Source organism: Amblyomma maculatum, chromosome 2, assembly GCF_055883805.1.
Source record: "Amblyomma maculatum isolate TAMU_Amacu chromosome 2, ASM5588380v1, whole genome shotgun sequence".
Lineage (NCBI taxonomy): Eukaryota > Metazoa > Arthropoda > Arachnida > Ixodida > Ixodidae > Amblyomma > Amblyomma maculatum.
Window position 1 is genome coordinate 123355282 of NC_139345.1, and position 24239 is coordinate 123379520.

Below are 24239 nucleotides of genomic sequence, written 5' to 3' on the forward strand. Positions count from 1 at the left end.
ACATAATGGAAGGCTGCATTTTTCTTCCTGCAGCGGCTCTGTATTCAGTAAGCACTGTATCACGTTAATGCTTGCTCAACTTGTTTGCTGCAAAGAAGCATCCAAAACATTCCTTAAGCCTGCAAGGCACTCCTCAGGCTTTGAGGACATTTGACGGGGATCTAGGTAAGAGAGGCCCTAACAAGGGGGTATCTTAGCGGGCTATTATCGAAGATCTTTGTTGTACTAATTAGAAACTGTTTACATTCCATTTTAAATGTAAACACATCCTTTGTGCTCAATTTGGCAGAATTTGGCAGCCTTCAGTACTTGCTTTGCTGAGTGACCAATATATATTTTTTTAAAGGGGAGCATGATTTTTTGCGTCCTCGATATCAATCTTCAAGATGCTCACAATCCCACATTCAGACACTTGCTTCATCAGAAGTAGTTATGCTTCCTCGAGGTTGTAATAGGGGTGACTGGAAATTTGAGAGGATGGCTGTCACAGTCCATATCTGATTGACAAGTGGTGTCAAGCTGATGAGTACTGGTCTGTCAAATATGTGGTATGATTTGATCCTTTGTATTCTGCACTCAATGTGAATGTTGAGTGAAGAAATTTTTCGAGTTTCTTTCATTTCGCTGTTTGTAAACTTCCTATTTATCAGAAATGGAATGTTCAAGTTAACATTTTTTTTTGCATAAGAGGTCTTCAACACAGAAGCCTTTATCTGCCATGACAGAATCACCCTCATCAAACTCTAAATCAAGAAAATCACTCTTGATCACACATTCTCTGTCCGAGATTGACGAAGTGAATAGCTCAGACACAAAGGAGAGCAGTCCATTAGGTTGCACACCTATTAGTCCTTTAAAGGTGTTGAATGGCTTATAAACTGAATATGTGCTAGACTGCAGTGACAAAGATGATGGGACTTTGCACTGAATCTAAGTTGCATCTAGTGTCACTCTTGTTGATGCATACTTTTCAGAAAACTGGTGGCATGGTTGCATTTATTACAGCTCGTGGTGCCCACAGGGGTATCATACATAATCTGTCATACATCAGGTTCAGCCAGGTAGTACGTATTCTTGAGATCGTGGACTGCGAAGCATTAAATCTGTGTGCCAGATCAGTTTCAAACAGGCCTAGGTGAAGTCGCACAAGAACTGAAAACAGCTCATTTTTCCCAGTCAGTTTTCGTTTGCGACCCTTACTGGACTTGGCATCACCCAGTGTCAGTGCAGAAAGCATCACAACCATCCTCTTCCAGTTTCAAGAAAAGCAGAAGGCCAATGAAGTGGTTGTAATCGGGCAGGCCAGTATAAAATGTGACATCTTCATCACAGTCCTTAAATGACTCGATGCAGAAGGCAGCCGCCTTAAGTCTTTCTTCAGCAAGCTCATTAGATAGGTCCTCTTTCTCAGCTTGCAGCTGGCGAGCAGCCTCCCTGGCTGCTGTCAGCTGTTCTTCCAGTGGTGTGCACCTATCTTGAAGTCTCCTTATTGCTTTTTCCTGTTCTCCAACGGAAATGACCTGCTCCAAATCTCTTGTCGAACAATTAGTCTGTGGCCGCTGGCATGAGCTTTCTGTGTCCTGTTCATCACTGCATATAAATGCATCCACAGGTATAGTAATGCTGCTACTGCTGGTACTCTCAGTCAACCCTGATGCCAGCACTGTGTGACGTGCTTGCTTCAGAGTTGCTAAATACTGATGGCACAGCAGTGTCCCGAAGAAGCCTATAGCCACTTGCCACACCAGGTACATAGTCAGTTTCACGAAAGTGCTTTGAGCAAACTTTTGATGATTTGCCAACTGTAAAGTTGCCGCCTCCTTTTCTGCGGATTGCAATGATCCATTTCTTGTATAATGCTGGATCGGTTGGGAATCCATGAAATGACACCTTGAAGAAAAAAAAGATGGCATTCAACATATGGACGGGATAATTTATGCGACAGACACACACACACACATATTCCGACATTAAATCAGAAAAACCTGCCATAGTGCTGCACTAAACTGCAAAGATCTTCGTAGACTTTCTGATCGAGAAATCACAAGAAACAGTGGCCTCTATGAGTTACTCGAGGGAGGCGACAGTATAATGGTGGACAGAGGATTCCTTATTGAAGATGATCTTCGTGAGCTTGGAGTCGAATTAAACATGCCACCTATGTTGAACGGCCGCACTCAGCTGTCATTGGCAGATGAGAGAGCAACACGACAGATAGCCAGCTTGCGAATCTATGTTGAGCGTGTCATCAGGGAGGTTAAAAACTTCAGAATACTTCGTGCTGTCTTTCCTAATACCATGGCAGAGAAGTTGAACAAAATATGGAAAATTTGTTGTCATCTCAACAACTTCATGCGTGAGCCCATTCTGAACCGATGAGTGACGGTGGCGTTTGTTATGTTTTGTACATTGTGCATGGTATCTGTAGTGCAGGGGTGTTCAGACGTTTTAGCCTTCTAAGTGTAAGACCAACTCTGTCTGGCTAAAATGCAGTCGGCCTCTATAGTATATTTCATTGTGTTTTGGCCTGCTCCCATGACGGAGCCCATCTTTGTAAAGGTGCTGGCCGACATTTGTAAAAGGGGTATGCAAACTGCACAGTGCCTGAGCAAATGAGTTGACTCGCTGTGAAGCAGTAAGCAGCTGCAGTAAAGTAACTGGCTAAGGAGAATGAAGGCATGCATGAACATAGGTGCTTGGGGATTCCAGGAAGTGTTACAAGAAACCAGAGAATTCCACAAAACTCAGTTTGAGAATACTTGCTGCAGTTTAAGGCACTGAACTTACGTTAAAGTACACTTCATGTACAACAGACTAGAGCAACATTTCTTGCTCTGCTGAAGTAAGTGTGATGTCGCTATAGGGCTGCAGTGCCTTATTTCTGTATCGGTGTTGTGCGAATGATTTGAGCATAGAATGTGGCAGTACTATATATGACTCATGACTTAAAACCAAGTCACGAATCTCATTGCTGAGCTACACAGGCAAGATGGAAGTTGATGTTTGCAGCCATTGTCTTTTCTACCACATTATCTTTACCATCTTTTTGAAATGAAATCTGTAAAGTAATTTGTATCATTCTTACATGTGTTTATGACGTGCTCTTGTTTTTCAAAACATTGTTATATGCTATGTATTTGTATATGTATGTACTGCATATGCAAGAAATTTGTATGTATATGTGAGTATTTCATACCACTGAAATTCGAGAGCTTTATTACTAACCCTCATGTAATGCCCTGCGTGGAACCCTTGAGGAAGAACATAAATCATTGCCATCGCACTCATTAGGAGCTGCAACACTTAAGATGGGGTAGGTCTGAGCTTGATTCTCAAAGCAGTGCGAGCCCAGAGCTATTTGAAACTTGTGCTTAACCCCTCAATGCAGAGATCAAAGTATGCTGAATGTGCACCTTGGATGCTCTGTAAGATTCATAAGCCTTCGTTGGTTCATTCCACGTATGTTGCAGCAGTACCTACACCACAGAGAAATCCCTTGTCACTTTGCAAAGAGTTTGCAACTTTCAATGTGATTTCCTTGCAGAGACCAATGTGAAGTCGCTACCATCAGCAATGTTAGTATAAAAAGTACCTAACTACCCAGGTTCATGGGACTAGGAGTGTATTATGCACATATTCATTGACAGGGCAGCAAGACGTGTGGTGCATGACATTTACTTTTTGCATGCCTATTAGCTGCACATATATTGAAATAGGTCTTGGCAACACATGTACGTGGACATAATGGTGTTACACAGAAAAACTCTTTCTGCATTTCTTTATTAAAATTAATGCAATATAAGGCATTTGAAAACTAAATGTATCTAAGTATGAACGCATGGCAAAGCATGTTAATAGTCTGAGCATCTTTGTCCTGCAGACCAATTTAACCAAAATAAATTTCTGAAATTCACGCACAAGCACAGTGCTCTTGGTAGTTCTTGTAACATTTCAGAAGGCGAGGCGACATATTGGAAATCCAAAGCGAGTGCCTGAGGCGGCGGATCAATCCGTGCGACTGCCGGATGGCGTCGGCGTCAGCCACTGTCGGGTTGCCGCCGGACTCCGAGGCACCTGTCGATATCAGAGGTAAGTATAATGGTTCACCCTTTAATCATTGCTATCTGCGCGGAAATCACGACATTGAATGCCATCAGTGTCGTTCGGTGCAATTCTGCTGTTTTTCGATGCAGATTGTTATGAGAAACGAAGTGCATGCCAAGAAGTAATGGCTGGCTTTTGAAGTTCTTCATTGCATCATTGCTTCAGCGCAAATAACTATAGAATTCGCGATAATACTCGCCAAGAGCGACCGGGACAGTGATTCACACGCTACGTGTGACGCCTGATCGCTTTTCGCCATCAAACCTGCAGCTGCTGATCAGTTGATGAGGTAGGTTATGTACTCTACCGCGCGATAACATACTTCACATAGGCTAGAAATATACGCTTATAATGCGCTTAGTGTTGTTGGCTGTTCGTTCCTGACGCGGAAATGCATTCAGAACAGTGTTTACACATACATCGTAGCTACAAGTGTACTTCCGACTACCGCTGCCAGTGAGGTTCTCTCTAGACAAAGTGCCAAAGAGAAAAATGCCGGGTGCAGTAATCTAATGCATACTCCTTCCTTTCCTTAGAAGGCGTAGATTACTGTTACTTTTAAAGGCAGGGAGATCAGAATCTCAGTGTTACTCTCATCGCGCATGCAATCCGCCCTTCTACACTCGATTATCACTCGTCTTTGTGATAACGCCCATGCTTGCTTCATCTATGTGCACTTTTCTATGTATTTCTCTCTTGCAGCATAAAAGTGATGAAGTTGCAAACATTTTTTTTTTTTTCAGACAATCTCACATACAGCCACCCTGGTGCAGTCACTATGGACAGAAGACATTCGTGAATGGCCGTGTGTTTCTGCTGCGGATATCTTTTACTTGGTGAATTCTTAAGCATGTGATCTTCAGCAGATGAGAAACTTCAGGTCCCTAGAGTCATACAACTATCTGCAAAGTGGGTGGGTGGGTAAAATCCTCGCGCACAAAATATCTAGTGACCTGTGCTCTGTAAAAGGCATGGTATGCCCATCTCAATCTTTGAGTGCAACGCCAAGAACAGCTTGGGCATGCATGAAGCAACAAGAAGTTATAACCACCAGATGCACTTGCATGGCCGGCAAAGGGAAAGCCTGCAGTCATGTTGGCGCAGTGCTGTGGAAAATAGAAATGGCGGTTTCAAAAGGCTTGACCACAACATCTTGCACTGACAGGGCAGCTCTATGGAACAGCGACACGAAACGCAACGTGGAGCCAGCCATGCTTGACGACATATATCCTTTAAGATTCAAAAGCAGGTTGTGGATGATCCCTCTACCAAGCTCTACAAAGCGTCGGAGGCCATCATTCATGCCAATGACCAGAGAAGAGATCCGGAAATTTCATGCAGAGTCACCATTTCCTTACTTGCTTGAAACCCCAGGTAATTAGAATTGACAATATCTTATATATTGTGCTTAACTCCTCAAATTACTGCAAATATCTGACTTAATTGTCCCTGGACAGCTTTGCAGTTAAAAGGCGGTAGCGCTGTTCAGTGATAGTTAAAAGCACAAACTCGAGAATTATTCCCTGTGTTCATCTTTTGAGCTCCTTTCGATATTTCTGACTATCACTGAAGGTGAAAACTAAGTACATAAGTTCAAAGCAGAATGCTAACATAGACTTGGAAAAAAAAAACTAATTGCGCAGTGCCAAGGCACGGCATGCTTTGTTGGTTCAGGTCTCGACAGTCGCATGTGTAATATAAAAACAGTAGTGCTTCTTAAAGGGCCACTGTCCAGGGAAGGCCCTTTTAAGCAAAGGAGCCCAGTGTTTCGATCAGGTACCGGAGATAGTCTGTGCAAAATGCTACAGTGACACGCGCGCCACAAAGCATCGAAAATACAATTCAAAGCTCTCTCATGCTCTCCTTTGGGAAGCCAGCTTCCCCGTTTCCTGCGCTGGCCCCACGGGCCACAGTAATGACGTACGTACCGCGAACGACATCCATTGGTCCGTCTCGCTGACTGACGGGAGACGGATGGGTGTCTACCGCTTAAATGAAATTAAATTGGTTCACAGGAAGGGAAAGGCGCAGTAACTGTCACACTTGCTCTGTGGACACCCGAACCGCGCCGTAAGGGAAGGGAGGAAGGTGGGAATGAAAGTGGAAAGAGAGAAAGAGGGGCCGTAGTGGAGGGCTACGGAGTAATTTCGACCACCTGGGGATCTTTACTGCTCGCTGCGCGCTTTTCCCTCGCCACGGCCAGACTGAACCAGCGGCGCGCGCTGGCGCGCGCTCCCTCAGCCGTTTTTTTTTTTTTTTTTTCGCGCTCGCGGAGTGCCACGCCCCACCTCCCGCCAAACGCGGAGGAGGAAGGGGAATTTGTCTTGCGGAGGCTAGACGACCTCGGGCAGGAGAGTGAAAAACCTTTGCGAGGGAACGGAAGGAGAGAAGCATGACAGAATCGGGTGATTGCGGTGGCTGTAACTGCGTTATTAGTTACTCTTTTCGAAAACATTTTGCGGCCTTGCGTTCTAGGGGTGAAGTCTCACAGTCACCGGGGAAGAAAATATTTTCGACCGGAGGGTGGACAGTGGGCCTTTAAAGAACTGTTGCTTAAAGTGCTTCTCCTAGTTTCACGTTCACATAGTACACTAGCAGAAACATTCAGTTCACTGCAAGCTGTGAGCTACTTACTAAAGAGCTTGCCCAATAAACAATTAGTTTTGAGGCTAAGACACTCAAACTGGCTCACTGACTTATGTCATGAGGAACAGGATGGAGAAGGACTTCTAAGTCCTTCAGCCAGACTTCAGCCACAAAGATTTTTATGTGCACTAACATTGCACAGCATGCAGGTAACTTTCTGCAAATTAGGCTCATCATAAATTGGTTTTAGGGCTTATTTTAAGTTTTTGCCATGGGATGAAACATGTTTCACGTGATTTATGATCTATTCTATTTTTTGCAGGCACTCTTCTTTACGAGACGTTTCACCCGCAAGTACAGTGGCAAGTACCTCCCCTGCCCAGCAATGATGGAGACAAGCATGGTGACCACAGCAGCAACAACTGTGCAGTGTGCAGTACGTTTTTTGAGCAGTATGTGGCATTGTCATCCCGAGGAGCTGAAATGCTTCAGTCAGAGACAGCTACCCAAGCAACGCCACTGTGGTTTTTTTCCCGCAAACTTCGTTTTACCACTTCAAATGTAAGTAAAGTCCCAAAAAGGGAAAGCACAGTATGTGAGAAGGCAGCGGTGAGGATGCTTTCACCCAGCTTTTCTGGCAATGCCGCCACCAGATATGGCAAACAAATGGAGCCTGTTGCCCGCAAGCAATTCTTGAAAAAGACTGGGCTGACTGTTAGGCAAACAGGAACCGTCGTGAACACTGAGCTTCCATGGCTCTCTGCCAGTCCTGATGGGCTTATTGAAGGCATGGATGCAATACTTGAAATCAAATGTCCCCATACAAATGACTGTGTACCATTAATCAGCAGTGGCAAGTATGATGTTAGGCTCAACAAAGATGCCAAACTAGAGCTTCAGGACTGCGGACCAAATGGCTATTACAGCCAGGTCCAGTTTTAGATGTTCTGTGCAAAGACCCAGGTGTGCTTTTTTTATGTGTGGAGTGTAGAAAATGATGTGATTGTTCAAGTTCCTTATGATGCAAAGTATGTGTCACAGGCTCTACCGCGGCTGAAAAAATTCTATTTCTCACAGCTACTTCCGCGCTTGACAGACTTACACATCAGTGGCAGAATGGACTTGCTGCATCGGTACAAGCAAATCTGCTCAGTGTAGTTAAATGTGAGCAGTCGCTCATTATAAAGGAGGGCACACTAAGTTTGCAATTCACTTGTTGAGCACTTACTTAGGCACCATGAAAGTTCACTCCAATTTATTTCCTTCCGTACCACATTTTCACATAAGAAGGTTCAAAAATAAGGCAGAGTAATAGTGTTTACAATTGAGAATGCCAGCATACTGATGGAAGCGACTAAAGTTTCTAATCACTTGAGTTTGCAAAAAGTGAGAAAGTTAACGTTATTTTGGTGAACCATGTACAACCAAGAGCTAAATTTTTAATGTCCATTACAACATTGCATTTCACCTTTTATTGAAACAATGTGTCTCAGTATCTCACCAAAGGTATACAGTAGAATTGTGTGCATATTTTTTCAATTTGTCGAGCTTTGTTTTAATTTATCACAATAGTAATTTGTAAGCTGGTTGTACACATGAGCTTTGTGCACAACTTTCTGACATCTGCGATAGCCATCAGGAACACACTGGTAGCCCGCGAATGGAGTTCACAGTGAGTCCCTAAACCTAGAGTTAAATAAATTATGATGTAGCAGTGTGGTGAAATATATCAAAGTTAAGATGCTACTTCTTAAAAAGTACTGGAGTAAAACTTTCAAGAGTAAAACACTTTAATGTAAAGCCCAACAGTTGCACCATTTTTGCAGTGAAGTTGAAACCATTGCTCCTTCAACCCTCTCTGCATTTAACAAGATGTCGAGCAGATTACCCTATTGGTGTCTTGAACAATGCGTTTTCTTGCCATTAAGGAGAGGGAAAAATTGTAATCAATGGAAATGGACAATATACAAAAGCTGATGTAGCAGTAACCTATGTACTGCAAGTGTTGCTCTGAACACATATTTGCTCTTCATGTTCGTTCATATATATATTTCTTTATACTCATTTTATGCTCTTCAAGTAGATTACAGGTAGAGTGTATGAATATCATGTACTTGTGAAGTGCCCAAGATGAAACTAGGAAAAAGTATAAACCCAGTCTTCGGGATAATCTAATATTACAGTGTGAAGACTCGTACGGGCAAGAAAGCCATTGAATGTTACCCTGAAATGCTAAGCTGCCACACTTGTTCTCCAAATATGCAGTCCTTACTCCATTTCAGTACTTGAATACTACTAAGAAGAGAGTATCTCTTGCCAGTGACTAGCTCTGCAATGTTGGAGCAGCTAAAAGCTTGCTTTCAGAGAGGTATCGCTTTGTATATTGGTACAAAAATGGTGAAAAACAAGTAAGGCCCGAGCCTGCAATGTTAGTGAGGCTTTAGAGAGAACGCCCCTTTAACTCCTCTACTATTTTGGTTGTTACAACTCTGCTGCTGTCAGTACAATCATTCGTTTGGGTGGATGATGAGAACTAAATGAGATCAAACAAATATAACTATCATGGACACATAGTTAATTGCAGAAGAAAACAATGCAAAGACAAAGCTGTCCTAATCTTGTTTCAAACCTGCATACATCTCGGCCCGTGCTTAAAGCAGAGTGAGGTTAATAATATCTGAGCATGCAAAAGTGCAGCTGTATGGCCTTTTGAGTTAAGTAACAGTGACTGGCACTAACAAGCCTTTACGCTAGCAGCATTGCAGCCACTGAAATGTTATCTGTATTGCTAGATTCGTAAAGCTACGGTTCTGCCGAAGTGGCTTGGTGGTTATGGTGCTCGGCTGCTGAACACAAGGATACGGAAATCCTCATTGGTTTTTGATGGCGGCAAAAAGCAAGGTGCCCATCAGTGCACATTAAGACATCTAGTGGTCGATATTTCCAGAGCCCTTCACTATGGCGCCTCTCATAATTCAAATCACTTCACAACGTTAAACTCTATAAACCAAACTGAACCACCAAATTGCACATCCACTTTTGTCATTCCAGTTTTGTAGTCTCCTTACAGCGGGCATCAACAACTTACTGCTGTGCTTTTACAATGGTGGTTTTCAAATGCCAATCAGAGTGCTTTTTTCGTACTTTTCGTCTTTTATGCCTCCAAAGAAACAAACAACTGGCTTACATAAGACTATCATCATTCATAAACAAGTGCAGGTTTAGTTAAATTAAAGAGCAACTCTACCTACAAGGACTACAGGATATGCCCCAGTTGCCTCCATATTAGATTACTTAAAGCACCTTCTTTAGGTCATGCGAAATTGGCAGTACAGTGCCCAATTTGATGAGGGAACTGAAACCAAGTCAGAAAAGATAAGCCAGATGTGCATTGACTGCATGCTGTGCACTATTACAGCACCCGATATCAGGCCATCACATTAATTTTACAATTTTTAATGATATTCTTGACATTTCCTTGATTTCCTAATATATGCAACTTGCCCTGTCAACTTACATTGCTAGACACCCTGTTTAATGAGAGCAGGCTTAAGGTTGCACAACCCTGCACAGACACAGACAAAAACCATATCGCTAATTGTCTTCTTTGATGTGATTGGAAGAGCTTGCTTGAAAATCCTGTAGGTCTTGATTCTGTTGATTGCACGCTCCACATGAATGCGAACAGATGCAATTCGTCTTGTGGCAGTAACCTCTTTTTCAGTCAGTTGTTTTTTTCCTACAAAATAAAATGACAATGTATTTAGTGAAAACCCTTCCATGTTGTGCGAACGATAACACAAACCTTTTGTGAAAGCTGGTGTGTTTAGTCGGACCCCTTGCACAAGTAGCTCATCATCAAGGGAGAAACCTCTGTCCGCCATGACTTCGTCTCCTCTCATGAAGTAATCTCCAATGCCACTCTCCCTTGTAATCACCTTGTCTGAAGCACGTCCACCGTATGCTTTTGAAACAAACATTATATGCCCATTAGGGGTAATGGCGACGAGAAACTTAACTGTGTTATGTGCTTTGTAGCTACTGTATGTCTGTGCTCTGGCCATTAGCTTTTTTGGGCGCTGCAACATTACCTCTGTGCAGTCAAGGATGCAAGTAGTGGAACCATATCCACAGTCTGTAAAGGATGCCGGCATGCTGTCTTTGATATATTCTTTTGAAAGCCAAGTCACAACCCACTTCATCACTTTAGAAAGCACTTGAAGCATGTAACGGACATTGTTGCCCACAGCAGAAACTGACATTTGGAAGATTCTTGCTAAGTGTCCATACAAAAGACCAAGACGCCTCATAAGGCACATCAGCAACTGGTCAGCACGTGACAGTATGCTTGCTTTTTTGGATAGTGCTGACACAGCTTTTACAAGGTTCTTGAAAGCTGTCAGTGGAATTCCTGCATAAAACAAGATATCGTCAGCAGAAAGTCTCTCCACAATCAACTGTCTGTGTAACCCAATCATGGGCAATTTTGCATAGCAGTGGTCCTCATAAGTGACATTCTCCCACTGTGTGAATTTGTTGAACTTTGGAACCTAAGAAAAAGAAAGGCAGGATGTCAGAATCAAGGCACCAAGCAGCTAAGCTTAATGTTTTGAGTTCCAGTTCAACCACGCTCCGAACAGCTGAGCCCAACTGATTCGTATCTTACGGCACCGCGAATCGGAGCATGTTTGAAACATATGTCCTTGTGCACTATTCTGCATAGTCTTTATTGTTCATGTAGTCGGTTCCATGACACTGAGTAAAATAATTGCTGAAATAGCTATACACATATGGTGCACTTTGGTATGCTACTCTTCATCCACCTTCTTAAGGGTATCTGTCCAAAGAAATTTCAGTGCAGTGCTAACGGAAAATCAAAATGGTTCGTTGGTCTCAAATGTTACAGCAAACTGTTTCACTAGCAGCAGGTATGGTTCTCAAAAACCAATGTCTGTGATGAAGAGATTGTGCAGTTTTTTGGTGGGTGTGAGCTCTGTGAAAAAATGTTTGAAAAATTACACATGTGTAACACAGCATTGTTTTAAAAAGAAGTTCATGTGTAACAGTCAGTCAATTTCACTTTTGCCAGACGAGGCCAATAACATTTGTGAAGGCACTGTATTTTCTTTGTGATATTAGGTAAATGCGGAATGCAATGTTTCACTCACACTGGTTGTGCACTGTACTTCGGGTCCTTCTGTGTCACTGAACTTCGTAGCAGCCATGGTCTGCATACCCTGAAATAACATTCTTGGTCATAAATGCTTAGCTGCAATTATAAGAATTCGGTTAACTTGAGCAAAATGATTCAGTTTGTTTTCTTCACCTTGTCTTGGTGCGTTGTTGGCAATCCTACTTCAACATCGCTGGTACTACTAGCTGTTTGTACAGCCTGAAATAAGTAAAAGAACCAGTTTTCATGTGAAACCACTTTTTTATACTGTCAAACTAAGCTACGAGCCCTTTTTGAAGCCTCTGCCAAGCTCAGGGGAAAAAATAAGTCGGAGTGGACTCAACGAAGCATATTTGAACTGAGGAATTTCATGTGGGAAGCAAGTACACAACATTGTAACTATAGCACAAGTTGTCACCCCGACTGTTAAACTGCACCACACTCTTGGACTTTGCACTGCGTGCCAGCTCTATCAGCTTCAACCTGTGCACAAGAAGTTTTCGCACGTCCTACTCAATTTAACTTTTTTAAAACCCTACCATTTTTTTTTTCTTTCTGCTGATACAGCGAACTTGTTATTCTAAAGAGACAGAAAGAGGTTCACACAGCCATTCCTGAACTCACTTTGTCTATCCTCAAACAAGTCTTGACCTGCAGCATACAGTCAACAGGACTGCTGTACTCTGTCTGAGTAGCCTGAAATTAAAAGCGTGATGTGATGTTTCCAGAAAAAAAAAAATCTTCTCATAGTGCATCGCGGGAGTAAGTAGTCTTTTCTTCGTATTTTTGATAACCATGTCAGCATTAGGTGCACTAGATGCATGCCAAGCCATGTCTCCTCAGGAGATTACATGGTTGGACGACACAATGTACGATTGCATACTACCACACTGCAATGATGTCATGCACAGTGGTAACTGGAACTGCAGCTATTTTCATTCATTGACAGTTCCTATTGTGGCTGTTATGTTCTTTCAAACCGTGTTCATATTGTTGTGAAGTGTTTTGCTATTAAATATGTTTTCATTTTTTATCACTTTGAGTTGAGTCATCATCATATCATACCCAGCCAAACTACACTCACTGCAGGGCAAAGGTCTCTCCCATTTCTCTTCAGATAATGCAGTCCTGCACCAGATGCACCAGACGTATTCCTAAAATGCCCCCTGACTTTCGGCTTTCCCCTGCTTCACATGCCTTGACGTCTGTTTGCATCCAGAGCATTACACTTGTGATGAAAAGTTTCTTGCCTCCGCCTTATGTGCCCATTTCCTTGTGCTGATTTTTAATATACATTAAATCACATTTGTTCGTAACGTACTCTGCTCACATCCCATCTCTTAAAGACGCACAGATGCCAGAACTTCAGGTACCTTTTTGTGCTTTTAAAGAGACGTGCACACCGAGCAATAATGAAATCCAGGTCAAATAAACTAGTGCACACTATGAATATTTAATTAAAAGTAATTTTATACAAGCACGTTTGCTCTAGATCAGTGCAGGACTGGAGTGCAACCTGCTTTCACGTCTGACACAATGATGCTTGGCTGCATATTTTGCTAATGGGTTTTCCATCAACCACCCACTCCTACTGCTACAGGCAAGCAGCTCTTCTGTCAATGATTTTGTGGGTGGAACCCACATCAAAGTGTGGAAGGGGAGGGAAGGTACCATTTTGTTTGTCCTCTCGATTAACTAAATAAAAGTATAAGAGAAGCAGGGGAGTCTGGACCAGCAAATGCTTTGCCAGGCTTAAAGCCAAGTAAAAATAATAAAAGGTAGCTAAAGCTTAAAAAAAGAAAACTTTTTGAAAATGGTGACATAAAAATAATCCCCTAATCTTCTAAGAGGGATGCCAAGTCCGCCCCATATGTTTACTCTGCCGGACCTGAACTCTTATTTTTATATGTTCAGGGATATGGCCGCACAGGTTTTTCGAGGACAATGGTCACGACAATAAACTTTTGTGAGAAGCATGTCATTTTCAGTTACGCATCTATAGCAAAGCTTGCTTTGTATTTTAAGCGCACAGTATTTGTATACATTGCAATTCCGTCACATGAAAATAAATGTTTTATAAGCATTCGTTATCTTTGCACTGCATTTTGGCTGTAAAGGCCTTGATGTAAGGGGCGAGGGGGGGGATTTGCAGTGAAACTTGGCTCCCCCAATGCAGAACCCTGTGCACGCCTATGTTTTAAGCAATATAGCCCGTCATCACACGATGCTATTATGCCGAATTGCAACAAACCATGCCCATGTCTTTTCGGAAAGCGTTTGGTACAGATATTGCTGTAATAATTGTTTGTTTTGAAGTCCTTCTTGAGCGGCCTTCCTCTGTTCTTCGTTGTGCTCTGACATAGTCACGGTATAAGCACCACAATTCTGTAAAATATTTTATAGGAATTGCCCCACAGGGTGCCATCACCTTTATCTCTAGGTTGGGAAGGTAGGACTAGTGATAAACAACTGACGGAGTCGTGGAATTTTGAACAACCTTGTACCTAGAGACAGTGTGCTGGCTGACAGAGGCTTCACTATCGCTGGTGCTGTAGGGGTTCATTGTGCACGGCTGGAATTGCCAGCATTTACTAGAGGCAAGCCACAGCTGTCAGCCTGGGAGGTAGAGAAGACCTGGAAAATAGCAAACGTTCGAATACACGTTGAGTGTGTGATCGGACTGTTATGGCGAAAGTATGCAATTTTGTCGTCAGTTGTCCCCATCGAACTTGTGATGACTAAACCAGGGGACATTGGTCGGCCCATTAGCACACTGCTCTAAGCAACCATTCTTAGTCTTCAGCACATCACTCACACAGCCTGCTGAATATGGGCATTTTATTTCGAGCACATCATCTTGGCAGCATTCGCATGAAGTTAGGCCATCTGGGCTTGCTGCAAGGTAGGAGTCCTTGGAAGATATGTGCAGGCCAGATGCATGGCATGTGAACTTCTTGTGTTTCTCTGAGACTGCTACAATGTAGCTCTTCCTGGCTACTTCTTCCTTCCGCTGCCCCCAATCTGTAGCAGCTGAGGAGAACCTGTGTTCTTCAGGGTAGCATATCCTCTTGATGAGACTTACTGATGGCTTATTTAAGGAAGTTCAGCAGACTTCATAAATGGTTGATGACGAAACCCGTCCTGCTCGGAATGTAAACCACAGGGATGATACTGACTGTCCTTTAGTTGTCAATTCCACATCTTGACAGACCTGCATTTTGAGAGTAGCCCTCTTAAGTAAACAGTTAAATGAATGTACTGTAAAAGAAAACATTCTCACTACCGTTCAGGTGTCCCAGTAGCTACTTGATGCTCACCACTCATAGATTGTACTTTGGCAACAAGTGTGAGGCTTTATTAGTAAACTTCCTCCATTTAAGAGCACCAACAAAATGCATATTTATTCATTCAATGTAGTTTGATTGGTAAGAGCTTCTCAATGGTTCCCAATGAACTGTACTTGGTCTTAAACTGTGCTTAACGTCTGGCATTTGCCAGGATAACACATTGCTTAGTTTCAACTTGTCAAGCACTGCTAGCCTTTGCTGTTATTTTACTCTCCAGTCTGGTCATCTCAGAGGAAACATTATTTACCTTGAGTTCCACAATGAAGGCTTGTGCAAACATCAGACACTCTTCTTGAACCTCCTCCAAAGTTGGTCTGTTATTCCAAGTCAGCTGTCCCAGAACATCTGTTGAGTGACATACTGGCAACGGTACAAAGTCGTCAGAATAGCCTTTTAAACTGCAGATTGCATTCCTGTGCGTTTCACACTGCTGGGAAAAGGCCCATTCTTGCTGTGTTGGCTTGGGTATTTCTTTGCCCTTCTTTGAAGTCACTTTCTTGCCTTCAGCCATCTGGCACTGTTTTGCATCAGCGGATGAAAAGTCTATCTGTAAGATGGGGCAACAGTTGACATTCTTCAAATAGGGTGGCAACCATTTGTTTCTTTTTCTGTGCAAGCCTGGCTGTCACGATGGGAGGCTACAGTTTCTAAATAAAAAAGTATGGCACCAGTATGAGAGCATGCCTCTCCAAGACCTGCCATGCATGTGCAGTGGGCAGTTTGCACTATTCCATCTTCCTTTAGGAGGATCCACGCCTCAAGAGGCTGTGTCGATAAGGCTTGTGAGTGGTTAACCTGTGAATAGTGAAAGAAATGATTTTCTAATATATAATACACAGAAATCTAATTATTCAACTTAGAAACATGCACAATCATAATGTAAAAACACGAGGTCGCTATGAGTGGTGGCACGTGTAGGTTTTCGTCAGTGGCTGTACAAAGGAATTTGAGAAAGAAAATGCACGAATCTGTCCAATGGACAACAATGACTGGCACCGAAAGGGCTGCTATCTTTACATCTCAAGGACTAGAAAAAAAAAAGAAAGCGTACGACAGCGCCGCAGGCATCTCTCAGAATTGCACGACAACCATCTTATCGTAGCATGCATAGAAACGTGAAACTAGCGACCGTCGATCGAAGCATCGACATGGCATACACTTATGAATTTCATCTGCGAAGCAAACATTGTGCATATGAGATTTTGAAGAAGCCACACTTTGAGTTACACTGACTTCTTGTACGCGCATATCGGGAATTAAGCAGAGACTGCCGTTTGATTATTTCATTCATTCGCAGCTTCGGAAAAAAACATATTTCTCCGTTTGCATGCCACCGCATCTGAGGGAAAACTCAGCACGATGATCAACATTTTCAAAAGCTGCAGTTTCAACGAAGAGTGATCGATCCTTATTTTTCCACGGACAATTACGATGTCGTCCGCTTTCTTCAACTGAAGCTCCTGAACGAAGCCGCTTGTCAAATAATTGTGGGCTTCGAGCGACTTCCTCGCCTTTAGTTGCACGTGAGTGACGTAGCTGGTAGCATGGACCAGATAATCCTTGATGTCCGACATTTCAACATTCAGAACAAGCTCTTCATCGAAGCACATTTCTTCGCTTTTAAGTACAAAGGGACTGATGCCACTGCACAAGTTGATTTTTTCTTTGTAGCTATGTTTTGCTATTTATCCATTCCTTCTGCATAAGCGCAGAGACAAAATGGGGGCTCGTGGCTCATACTGCGTTAGATATGCGATCGCCTCTGAAGCACGGCCCGCGCATCCACGGTGAGCCAGGAGAAAATAGCAGACAACAGCGCAGAGTTACTTTCACTCCCACAGCACTGCGCGAGCTTGCACGGCAGCGCGGGCGTGCTGTTGTCCAAAGTAGCTGTCAGTTGAGCGACGCCTGCTCGCCTGTTGTGGCGGGTTTTGCAGTGCTTTTGCTGCGTCGTTTCGCTAAAGCATTGCCGTACTGACTGTTCCGCTCAATGGAATACACGCGGTTGTGTATGTGCAGTGATCGTGCTTACTCAATGATAACTTCATAAACATGCTACTTTCAACCCTTGGAGGAGAACCTTTCGGACTGCTGCCCTTGTGCTCCCGGTACATGTATGCAGCGTAACTGCAAGCGCGCTAAAGCGCTAGAGGAAAGCGAGGAATACGTTCAAGCCATTGCACATTACTAATTAGCTTTTGCTAGCTTTTTCCTTTTACTGTGGGTACCAGACCAGGCGCTGACCAGATCATACTGCTGCACGCACTACAAGCGTCTTGCTAAGTTGATTGGGATACAGAGTGCAACGCCCATTCGTGCCTGGTTTTGCGGCCGTACTATTAGTCCCTCAAATCCCACTTTCCTCTGGCATTTTAGTAGAATACATGTTACGCTGTACATGCTTGGGCACCAGGGTGCTGCTGGAATGCTTTCCACTACAAAAAATAAAAGCAAAAGGAAAGTGTCGTTCGTGCATGAATCTGAACTGCGAAAACAGTGCTCGTGGACAGAAGCAAAGCGGTGGAAATTGCTGACTTGAGGGTCACGTCTACAGTATGCTAGAATATTCTAGCTCACTATAGTCACGCAATGCCAGATCGCGATAGGGCTTCACGATTTTGTCCATCGTGTGACTTCACCACACGTCTGCCTTGGTATGCGACGACCGGGTAGCGTCGCGCACGTGACCAAAAAAATGGCAATAGGCGCTCGTGCGATGACGTCATGTGAAATGAACCTATAGGCGCGGCATTTTAAGTAAGGCGAAACTAAGCAATATTTCATTTTTTCATGGCTCATAAAGCCTATACGTGGCTGCCAGAAAGGTCAGTATGTGTTTTACGAGTATTACGTTGAAATTTACAGTAGCATATTCTTGATTAAAGAGTTATAGGGCTCTGTGCGTGCATGCGTCTCTGATCTCCTGCAGGCAAGGTGCACACAATTCTTGTTGCCATCCCGAAATTGCGCCATGTAATTCTAAATGGTTCAGTGAGCCCCTCCCAAAGATCTGGGTTTATATATCAGTGCTGGGTGGTGTGCACTACAGATGGAGAAATCAAAGATGCTTTTTGCATGTGCATGGCAGGGTGAGTGACTTATTTTTCAGAAGGGTTCTGTCAGCCCACCCAACTTACTTTATTTTCGAGTTTCTGGAATAACTAGAGAAAAAAGTTGCAAGCGGCTGAATTTTAGTTCGGCTACTGCACAACTGGCAATGAGTGTGCAGTTTCAAGCTTTACTGTACATTCATGATTTGTTCCCTGGAAAGCACACACTGCATCCATAGTGCTGAAAGGTTATAATAATTTGCATCAAGGCATTGGACTGGCTGGCATAGCTGCAGTGGCAGAATACAGGTGAAAAGGCAGACACCCATTAGTTTTCAGTGTTTGTCACAAAATGTACTCTTAAAACGTTTTGCTGACCGTTGTTCAAACATGCAAAGGAGAGTTCTTTGGGTGCAATTAAGGAACAATGTAAAGCTACCTGAAGATTTTCTAGACTACCGCAGACATCATGTTCGCAACTTGACGTTTTACAGGTTTCAGAATCTCCCTTTAACAGCAAACACATTGCTGAAGTGTCTAGAAGAAAATTCATTTCAGGCAGTGTTACGGAATTACATTTACAGGAATATAGAAAGTAAAACTGTCTTGTGTACAAGCAATTTTCTCTAAACGGCTCTACAGATAACCACACAACTGTCTAGAGCGCTCTAAGGGCACACATGTGTTTATGGCACTTACTGTGCCTGCGGTGTCGATGCAAGACGAGAGTTAAATATTTGTGAAGGTGTGCTGCAAATAAGGCCAGTTTTCAAGACCTAGACAACTCGTAAATGACATGTGTACTCTTTCGAGCTGCATCCTAGGGCACTAGGCAGTTTTTACACCACGACATATGAAACTTGAAAATGTGTTTGATGGAGTGGTGTTGACAAAGACTTGAGTAATACAGTCACAATTAAATAGGCATTTTAAGAAATTAAAATTGTTATATGAGAACAATACTCTATGAAGAATAATACTCCACAGGGGAGCAACAGAGATTATGTCATCACAAACATTTTATGTCACAATAAAATAAACATTTCAAGACATTAAAATTGTTCTATAAAGTCTGTAGTGCTCTACAGGGTAGCAGCAGAGATGAGCTAGGTGGTTTGTTATGCGACAAAGCACTTTACTAGACAGCCGCAACACATGCACACTCCTCAATAATTAATCAGTTGCCCCTAATGCCATAAATCACAAGTGGGTATTTATGCTAGTGACTGTGCTGGTAGCTCGCAGTCCTCATTGCGGTGACCAAAGCCGGAGCAACACGCTTCATCCTGGAGGCATTGACGAGGTGTGTACATGGACAACTGGACTAGAGCAGTAGCTGGTAGTGTCCATGCCGCCATTTGGCCTTCAGTGGGAGACAGGGAAGGCCACCAACTAGTACAACATCACATCACTGCCTCATCAACTGCTTCTCATATCCCTTCCTTGGCTCTTTCTTGTGCTGAATTTCTGTCTTCCCAAATGCTTCATATTCATCCTTGATCTTTATATTTCACGTTTCAATGTCTCTGTTCCTTATCCTTTTTACTAGTTTACCCTGCCTCATCTTACACTCCATAACCACGAACCCTTGCTTAAGCTTTTTTTTTTTCTTTCAATGCTCTGATTCAACCGCTGACAGAACCACTAGGTTCAATTCTTGCTGCCATTGCAAAATGCTACCTCTATTTTACATGCAAACACAGCAATCAGTTCCTAATGTTCATGAAAAAGATCTACATCGATATCAAACCAAGCCATTAACACCTGCTAACAGTCATAGTTTACCATGCACATCATAACAAGATGCACTTTCCCAGCACTTACCTTCAGCTTTACATAAGTCACGCACTATTTAATACGAAAATGAACAATCGCTTCAGTAAATGCCAACGTTAAAAGAATAGTTCCAATTTATAATGCACCACTAACATTTGCGGTTTGAGACTTATGAAGTGTGCACATAAACTGTTTGGAGAGGAAGAAATTGCATGCAGTGTGGTAAGTATTGAGACGATAAAAATATATGAGCAGCTGTTGTGCACGTTTTGCAATAGCTGCACTCTCATGGAACTCCTGATATGCCACTTGTAAACCAGGTTTTCACTCACTGAATACGGAAAAAATGGTGCCACAGGTGCGAATTTTCTTGTATAACATGTCACTTTCAATGGCAAGCAAGTTCGCAAGCATGTGTTAAAGAACTTTATTAACTTTCTCCTTCCATATCAACTATCTTGTGCACAGAGGACAAATGGGAAGCAGCAGAGATTTCACGAAATCAACTGTAATTGTTTCAATGCCTCCTCAGTGAAGATGACATCCTCGCATGATTTTAAGACAAACCTACTTTCTGAACTGTTGCATATTGTGACAGAACGTTCTGGAGTGAGCCTTAGGAATGTGAACCACTAGGTGTGGTTGAAATTTCTGGAGTCCTCCACTACAGTATCACTCATTGTCTGAGTCACTTCGGGACGTTAAATCATAAACTAAGCTAAATTGTGTGTACCAATCTTTCTTCCACTCAAGACAGGGGCGGGCCTGCAGCCATTATGCCGTGGTGTGCTTTGTCCTAGAGGCATGGTCACAGGACAATGAGCAGCCCACCCATGCACCTACAGATCTCCAGTGCCAGTGGTTGGTACCTTGGCTGAAAAAGGTAAAAATATGTTCATGTATAAATATTTTGATATGTGCAGCTTTTGCACTTCTTGTGCCTAGACGCAAACACAGCACTTGACATTATTAACCTAATTCAAAGCCCATTGCATGGTACAGGTGGAGCCAAAGCTTGCTGCACAGCTGCGATAGAGGCATCACAAGAGGCATGAAAAGCCAGGTAGTACAAAAACAGAGCACAAAGAAGAGCTAGCACAAGAGCAGCATCTTCTGTTGTCGTAGGCACTTTTATTGCAGAACTGCGAAAGGCAAGTTACTAAAATTTATCTGTTATCATAGCTGATAATTGGAAACTCTCGTAAAAGTAATATCTCATATTGGTTATCTGTAGTTCCATAGCCTTATTAGAGATAAGCATGCAAGGTGATAAAATAGGTATTAGTTTGTATTATAGAGTAGAGGGCACATAAATCTTGATGCACATGCTTTTTCTACCATAGGAAAGAACTTGGTCTGAGGTCACTTCAGCATTTTCTAGGGGTTTCAGCTTTAACATCCTCTTTCATAGCACATGTGCGGAAAAACTTGATAGCATAACATTTTATGGCCTTTTTAAAAATGCAGTCACGTTGCATTACTGTATCAAAATTTTACCCCTCTACGCTTAGTGGCACAGTCTGAAACCATTCAGCTGCTCATTTCTCAACACCAAGCTCATTAACTCTGTCTAGGTTATATTGACACGGTGCATATTCAATAATCAGATTTTGTTGTGCTTCATCTCATGTTCATGATTTGGGTAAATCACACTAAAAAAATTCACTCTGCAGGTTGCTCCAACAGCAAGATTCTTCACACTTGTAGACAGGAATGAAAAAGCATGCAATGACGCCAATCCGAGTGAGGCAGAAGAACAGGGAGCGGAGTATGAAATAAGTATCGACAGACCACTTTTCGAGTTCAAACCTCCAAAGCAAGAGTTACAAAAAACTTACCAAGCAATAATCAAAATGATTTCAGTTACCATACCCACAGCTTTAGAAATTGAAGCTGTTACAAAACAGCAAAGAAATAATGCTGCGTGGTTCCTCCACCGTAAAGGACGGATTACTGCTTCCGTTTTTAAAGAGGTATGCCGTTCTAAACAGGTCAGGTGCACTTCTCTGATTAATAGATTGTTGCATCCCACGCAGATTTTCAGCCCTGCCATCCAGTACGGCATTGAATTTGAGCTGCTTGCCAAGGAACGAGCTCGTAATGCCTTTCGAATGCAGCACATAGATGCCAGAAGAGTGCAGACTTATCTTGGGTTTTTTCATTGTAAATGCCACACAATCACTTCTTGAAATGAAGTGTTTGTATAGTCTTTGGGATGTAGACCCTGGCGACATTATCAAGGAAGGGCAAACCAAAGCCGACTTTTGCTTGGATGCTGCAGGTGATCTAAAACTAACTCACAAGTACTATTACCAAATTCAAGCCCAACTACATTTGAATCTCTTAACCCCTTCACCGTTTTGTTATATCAACGAATTTTTTAACAAAACTGCTTATTTTTTTCATTCCTGAATTCGGTTATTATTACAATAAAAAGCATGCATTCGATCTATAAAACCTTTTAAAGCAAACACGAAGTCAAACTAGCATATTGAACTTTATTATTTCTCACAATACGGAAGAACTGCTCAGCACAAAGTCATCACTGTCGTCCTCGCTCCCTGAAACAATGTACACTTCAGTGTCTGAATCACCATCGTTCGAAGAAGATGACAACGAAGAAAAGCGTCGTTTCCGAGAAGACGGGCCAGCAATGCACGCGTTGCCTCCGCCGGATGCCATTTTTAAAACCCATGTTGCCATACGAAAAAGACGTTTATGTGGTAGAAAAAAAACAAATTATCAGGTCAGTGCTGCCATCTGTCGAGCAAAATGCCATCTAAGCCACAAACGAGCGCTGCTCGTCCGAAACGCTGAAGGGAAGAACCTATTTAGCGAGGACGAGCTATAGTCGTCCAAAACGGTTAGGCGGTTAAGTGTAGTCTGTGCTACCTTTATCTGCATGTAGATAAGGGAGGCATTTTGATTGAGGTGCAAAAAGAGCTTCATGGACACGCACATCCAGGCACTTGAAAGCTTTTTTGGTAAAATTATTCTGCCTAGGCTGTGCAGTTTATAGCAGCCAGACATATGTATAGGTGCACTGAAAGTAAAATGGAGCATGTGAGTGATGGCCGAGCAGGTTAGAACGATATGCTGTTGCGCTATATCAGCAAAGATCCAAAGTGTACAGCGCATCTGACTTACCTATCTCCATGTTGTGATGCTTGCTTTTATTGGCTCCCTGTGCAAGGCCTTGGTGATTCAGCTGCATGGCACTTTCTGCTTCATCACAAATGCCACCACTTTCAATATGCATGGCCACCGTGGTTTAATCCTGGCTGCATTTACCCAATCAATTTATGAGCATTTATACTTTTTGTACTTTACAAAGGAACAATCGCCGCTGAGTGTAGTATGAACGAAGATGGAAATGGCAGCATTTGTGACAAAGCAGGACATGCCTCATCATCGAGCAACACAGCCTAACCGCTACAGCAGTGCGATTTAGCTGATGCCACCAATAAGGCGAGCATTACAACATTGAGATGGGTCAGCCAGATAGGTTGAAACCCTCTCATTGTCTGCTGCACATCTGCTGGTAGAGTGCACTGGCATGCAGTCTTTCCAGTTCGGCCACCTCTTGCATGCTCCGTTTTACTTTTTGTGCACCTATTCAAATCTAAGCAAATGAAACTGGTCACATACTTTGTTTTACTTTTGGTGCAGCTATCAAATCTAAGGAAAATATGCTTACATTTTGCTGCCAGGGATGGGGCCATGTTTGTGAGGTTTGTGAGTCAAGTAGTCTTCAAACTTTGGGACAATATTGTAAGGAAGGGTTCCTTGCAGCATCTTTCGTTCTTATTTAAACAGGCGCCAGCAGGTCGTTTCGGTCGATAATCACAAGTCTAGCTCCCTTTTCATTGAATGTGGTGTCCCGCAAGTTTTGGGCCGTTCCTCTTTAATGTCTATGCTAACAACCTTCCGAGCATAGCCTATCATACAAGTTGTATTCAGTACGCTGACGACACAAGTTTTTTTCTTAGGGGATTTTCTGCCGATGAACTAATCAATAGTGCAAATCTGGTTCTTTGTGCTCTCCACAAATGGTCCACAGCTAATGGTTTGGCAGTTAACTCTAACAAGACCAAAGCAGTCTCTTTTCGTCCCCTTAGCCTGGATATTACAGTAAACAATACTCTGCATCTAGAAAATAACATTATTGAAAATTTAGACAAGTTCAAATCACTCGGTGTTGTA

The 24239-nt window shown here is 42.8% G+C and overlaps 2 protein-coding genes and 1 long non-coding RNA gene across 4 annotated transcripts in view; all 3 read right to left on the reverse strand.

Moving 5' to 3' along the window:
- Positions 1-1211: 1211 nt before the first annotated feature.
- On the reverse strand, positions 1212-1920 carry LOC146199740 (uncharacterized). The gene is made up of 2 exons (XM_084595884.1): positions 1673-1920; positions 1212-1590 (listed from the first exon to the last, which is right to left on the reverse strand). The coding sequence occupies exons 1-2, from the start codon at positions 1918-1920 to the stop codon at positions 1212-1214; spliced, it is 627 nt and encodes a 208-aa protein (XP_084452010.1).
- Positions 1921-10211: 8291 nt separating this feature from the next.
- LOC146199741 (uncharacterized) lies at positions 10212-12181 on the reverse strand. The gene is made up of 4 exons (XM_084595240.1): positions 12017-12181; positions 11859-11927; positions 10496-11240; positions 10212-10429 (listed from the first exon to the last, which is right to left on the reverse strand). Exons 2-4 carry the CDS (start codon positions 11922-11924, stop codon positions 10212-10214), a joined length of 1029 nt encoding a protein of 342 aa, XP_084451366.1. The 5' UTR covers positions 11925-11927; positions 12017-12181.
- An 8272-nt stretch (positions 12182-20453) lies between these two features.
- The window catches only part of LOC146199742 (uncharacterized), a 58312-nt gene continuing 54526 nt past the window's right edge, over positions 20454-24239 (reverse strand). For both annotated transcript variants that reach the window (XR_014705116.1, XR_014705117.1), the window contains exon 5: positions 20454-20910. This is a non-coding gene — a long non-coding RNA (uncharacterized LOC146199742). The remainder of the gene's footprint in view (positions 20911-24239) is intronic.